General features: G+C 38.6%; 1 protein-coding gene across 3 annotated transcripts in view; it reads right to left on the bottom strand.

The window, feature by feature from the left end:
• Window positions 1-2,093: 2,093 nt before the first annotated feature.
• Window positions 2,094-5,504, bottom strand: part of Bora (bora, aurora kinase A activator) — a 28,164-nt gene continuing 24,753 nt past the window's right edge. For all 3 annotated transcript variants that reach the window (NR_153765.1, NM_175265.5, XM_006519688.4), the window contains 2 exons: window positions 3,886-4,032; window positions 2,094-2,988 (listed from right to left, as the gene is read on the bottom strand). Coding sequence is in view for 2 of the 3 variants with exons in the window: in NM_175265.5 (NP_780474.1) it covers window positions 2,923-2,988; window positions 3,886-4,032 (213 nt within the window). In the remaining variant the exon portion in view is untranslated. The remainder of the gene's footprint in view (window positions 2,989-3,885; window positions 4,033-5,504) is intronic.

Raw genomic sequence — 5,504 nt, 5'->3', positions numbered from 1 at the left:
TCATTTGGTGTGCCAGATTGCCCCTGTCTTACAAATCCCAGACTGATTAATTGGTATTGGTATTTAGGAGTATTTTATCAACTTTGCTTCCTCCATTTCCAGTTAAGTAGTTCTACACAAATCCCCAGGTATTTGTAGATATAGCTACAGGTTTTACAAATACACAGGCATTTGGTATTGTTGATTTTGTTTTTCAGCTTTCTGTTACTGTGGAAAACATCTATATGTTAAGGCAGAACTTTTTGTTTTTTTTTTTTAAGAAAAAAACCTGTATAGCCCCGGCTGTCCTGGAATTTACTCTGTAGACCAGGCTGTCCTTGAACTCAGAAATCTGCCTGCCTCTGCCTCTCAAGTGCTGGGATTAAAAGTGTTGCCACCACTGCCCGGCAAGGAAGAACTAAGCAAGTGTTTGGTCCAATTAAAATGGATCAGTGACTGAGACTAGAGCGGGAGGCTGCAAACCTGTTCGTAAAGGTCACAGCATTTCAGACTGTTGGCTGAATTCTAGCCATAGCACCGCTCTGCTGTAATTGTAGTTTATAAGCATCCAGACAATATGTCAACAAGTATGGTTATGTTCTTGGAAAACAAAATCATTCACCCAAGGAAACAAGCTTCAATTTTATGTATAACAGTTCTTTGCTGTGGAATCGGGCATATAGCATACAGCTTAGTGGTTAACTTGCCTAGTGTGTAGAAGACCTTGGATTTGATCTATTGGAAAACACAAGACTGCTCTTTACCAGGTGCTGGAAAGGTGGCTCAGCAGCTAAGAGGCAAGCACTGGCTACTCTTCCAGAGGATCTCAGGTTGATTCTTGGCACTGACATGATGGCTGTTAGGCAACTGTATTCTGCTTCCAGGAGTTTCAATACCATGTCGGGCCTTCAGCATTCAAGTAGTACACAGCCATGAATAAATACAGGCAAGATAAAATTTAAAATGTTAAAATACATTTGTAGTAGTACACCTGCAGTAGAGGCCATCTTGGTAATAGAAAGCCAGTAAGTTATGTCTTTTATCTTGCTGTGTGTTTGTGTATATTAGGGCAACAAAAATAATCCAGGCTTTAATCTCAGTTAAGCAGATTATGATAAAAAACCTATATACCCCAAGCCTCTTCCTTGAGGCTGTAAAATGTTTTCTCTAGTGCTAGTTATGAAACTAAACAGATTTCATGGTCAGCCTCTCAGTGTTCAGGCTGTGCATCTCCAGATCTGAAAGGATGAAGATAACAAGGGCTGGAGAGATGGCTCAGCGGTTAAGGACACTGGCTGCTCTTCTGAACGAAGGACCTGAGTTCAAATTCCAGCAACCACATGGTAGCACACAACCATTTGTAATGAGATCTGATGCCCTCTTCTGGTGTGTCTGAAGACAGCTACAGTGTACTTACATATAATAAATCTTTAGAAAAAAAGAAAAAAACCAGCATCTATGCTGAATGTGTTACAACTCTTATTAGTCAGTATTCACCCAAATAACTACTATTTTCATTGTATTTATATTGTAGAAATTAGAAGGAATTTGATGTATATGGAAAGCTTGAATATCTTACATGCAAAGACTGCCACTTAGGGACATTAGTATCAGTGTTGTTGTTATTTTAATCTATGGGTGGTCCTAGAACTGGTTCCTCTTAGAATTGAGGATGACTAGACTGCTCTAAAACTAAAAGAGCAGTCAGATAAGAAAACACCCTTGACCTTCACATTCTAGGGATTGAAACAAGACTAAAAGTTGAATGAAAGCTAAGGCTACAATATGAGAATATCTGACTCAAAGAGCCCTTTTAGGACTGCTATTCCTGTTTAACATATAAAGCCTAGATCAAGTATGGAGACAAGTCATTTGAGCCTAGGTTATAGTTACTATTTTAGAAAACTGATAGGTAGCCAGGGAGGCTACTCCTCTTAAGACTCAGAAATCATAGATAATAGCTATTTCCAGATAAACAAACTGGCTAGTCAACTTCCAGTGTTGTATATTTCATAACATGGTTAGTATTGGTGGACCAGGTACGGTCACAGTGTGTGTAAGTTAGCAATAAACATACCAAGGATGGAGTACCATACAGAACAAGGAAAACGACATAACGGTAGTAAATCTTTATTTTCTAGGACTAATGAATCATTTTGAGTTATGTAGTTTTTAAGAAAGTACAAAAATACAGTCTTTGTTCTCAAACACATTATTATATCCACCTCTTTTCTAATACAGACAGGTTTTTAAATGTATTTTATTTAGCTATTTTCCCAATTGTTTCTTCATAGTTCTCAACAGAAATTCCCCGGTCTCCCAGTGATTCTGACTCTGCTGTGTTCTGTTCATCTCCCCACCAAGCCTAGGAATGGAGGTACATGCTATCGTGGCAGCCCATGTTCGCCCCTACAGATGGCAGCATTTGGATGGTGCCCAGTAGCACCTTTCTACATTTATAGTGTTCAGAGTATTAACTAGCGCGCTTATACCACGAACCAAGTAATTTCCCCACAGAAATGAAATTTTAGGGAGTCCATTTTACTTCCTTTTACCTCTGTAAGTTTTATATTTCAAGACTTCTTTCACACAGTTTCATGTAAAAATACATAGTGCATTCCGTTTCCACATTTTTCTCATGTTCCTAGAACTGATAAATTCAAGACTACCATTCAAAGTCTTAACAAGCAGTTCATTGACCCTGTAGGACAGGAGAAAGCCATGAGGTCTGCCATAATTTACTTGTTAAACAAGCCACTTGAAGCAAATATAGAAATATTTATTGATTTAAAAAAAACATAATTTAACAACTTGGAGTTTCTGGTCCTAGCACCAATTTCCTTTGCAGCCTTTCACATTACTGAGGGAAGTAGGCACAGTACGTGAAGCAGGCACCCATCAGCATCACACTAACTCGCTGAGCACCCGTCTTTGGTCTTGAGACTACGGGCGGCTGCACTGAGATGGACGCGGAGATTTCATCCAGCACCGCTGCGCTGTGTGGCCGGGCTGTGAAAGAGAAAACACCCTCTCTTCAGTCTAGGCCATTCAAAACCTGTTTAAATCTGCATGCACATTTCCTGGTTTGAAAGGGAGAGTAAACAAAGCTTTTGTTTGGGGGTGGTTTTGTTTGTTTGCTTGTTTGTTTTCCTTTTTTAGTCAAGTGTTTTACTGAGCACAAAAGATTGTATTTTAATATACTGTTTCAAAAGAATCCCTCCCTTAGGTTTACAGGGATAACTGAAGTGAGATAGATGATCATAATCAACTTTGCTACATGTAACAGAAAAAAAAAAAAAAGGAAAAGGAAGGTGGATTTCTTACTGAACGTTGTGGGAGAGATTGTGTTGCAGCGTTGATGTCTATGCTGTATATAAACGACTTAGCAGAGACTGTCCTGTCCTGTCCTGTCCTACAGGGATGGGTTTCAAATGTGAATGAGCAAAGGACATGAAATGTCTACATCAGAAGTAAGCTGTATTAGTGCAGATATTTGACAGATCTATATATGTTTCTTTTCCTTAGAATGATGAAAACCTGCAATGGGCTACTGAGTTATAAGGGATCCATTAGGTAAGGAGAACAGAAGAGGATAAATATTATCAAACTACATGATAAGCATCTAACACGGATACTAGAAGACCATTATTTTGTACAACCGCAAAAACAACATCTTTATAAATGCTTTTACCTACATAATCAGTTGGATTAGTTTCCCCTCTAACAGTAATTATTTTTTGTTTAGGTTTGAGCTATTTGAAATGTTTCCAGGAGAGCAAAGTTTCTGCCTTTCCTGTTTCCCATGGATATAACCTGACACGTCGTTTAGGGTTTAGTTAGTTCTCCCCCTCCAGGTCTCATTTGGTAAACATTACATAAATTTTTATCAAGCTGTGTTTTCCATACCGTTACGTTATTAACTTGAGATTTCATTTCCACTTCAAAGGGCACTGGAACATTTGTATGTGTGACATTTTCTTTGCAATATCTTTCTGTCCCAACAATATCAGTGATATTACTTACACAAGTCTGTGTGTTATAGTCACTATTCATCTGGAAGGAAATGAAAAACAAAACACCTAATCATACGATTGCAAACTCACATTCATTTTTCTGGTTTACATGAAATCGTTTAAGAAACGTAAAGGCTAAGTGAGCATATAGTATAATTCGCTATATCTGAACAATATAATTAATAGTGATCATTGTGAATAACTTTAATATTGTAATCATAAAGGCTGTTCACTTTAATACTTTACGAAACATTTCCCGCAAGGAACTGTGAACTCTCCAGCGTCAGCAGACAAGTTACCAAGTGCTCTTCCTTTGTGCTCTTCAGGAGTTTGTCCAACGCGACAATAAACGCTGCCATCAGTTTCCCCATCCAGCTGGTCTACCACCCCAGCTTGTCTCTAATGGCTTGCTTGTACCGTTTCTAAATACTGTTTGGAGTATTCAAAAGTCATATAAAAATAAAGGAAGCCTGAATAATACTCATCGAATTCTTCATAGTGGTACATTATAAAAAATTGTTATATTTTAAAACATACGGCCTTGCCCCAAAGGAGAAGAGATTTGTACGCTTTTAAGTTAGTACATTTTTCCCACTTACCATGGAGGGTCCCTTCAAAGACACTCCAGGCTGCCTGAAACTACAGATATTACCAAACAAAAACTATGTCTATTATGTTTTTCTTACCTACACATACTGTGATAAGATTTAGCTTACAAATTAGACACAGTAAAAGTTCAAGATTAAGAGCAGACCAGCTATAGCATATTTGTTTAACACTAATCCTGTTTGGCTGTAAATTTTGCCTTAGACTCCAGAGTGCTGGGATTGAAGGCATGTGCCACTGTGTCCACATTAAAAGAATGCTTATAAAAGTTACAGGGCATGGGCTGGTGAGATGGCTCAGTGGGTAAGAGCACCCGACTGCTCTTCCAAAGGTCCGAAGTTCAAATCCCAGCAACCACATGGTGGCTCACAACCACCCGTAATGAGATCTGATGCCCTCTTCTGGTGCGTCTGAAGACAGCTACAGTGTACTTACATATAATAAATAAATAAATCTTAAAAAAAAAAAAAAAAGTTACAGGGCATGTTCTCAAAATAATTTAGGACTGCTTTTCCACTTCAAGGAAGAATTCTCTGGCCCCTCTTTGACATATGTGAATGGCCAGAATCAGGATTGTAGTGCTCTTTACTGAACACTGAGTTAGTAACGTGTGAGCTAGTGGTCAGTCCGATAACTGCTGTGTGAACAGTGAGTGAGCAGCACAGACATGGAGAGCATTAGTCAGAGGACGCTTTCACAGCCTGGGCATCCTGGTGAGGGACCGTCCAACCTATGATCATAAAACAGCAAGCATTTTGAAGCAAAGTGTTTAAATAATTTTGGACCACAGGTATTTAAAACCACAGACAAAGCTATTTGAGGGATCTACTGTACTGTAAAAAACATTTACTGAATGAAAATGGCACTGCAATGCCATTTTTGTCTGTCCTTTCAACATCTCTGTTA

Source organism: Mus musculus, chromosome 14, assembly GCF_000001635.26.
Source record: "Mus musculus strain C57BL/6J chromosome 14, GRCm38.p6 C57BL/6J".
Lineage (NCBI taxonomy): Eukaryota > Metazoa > Chordata > Mammalia > Rodentia > Muridae > Mus > Mus musculus.
Note: the sequence above shows the minus strand (reverse complement) of the source record. Positions and strands in the feature narration are given on the sequence as shown.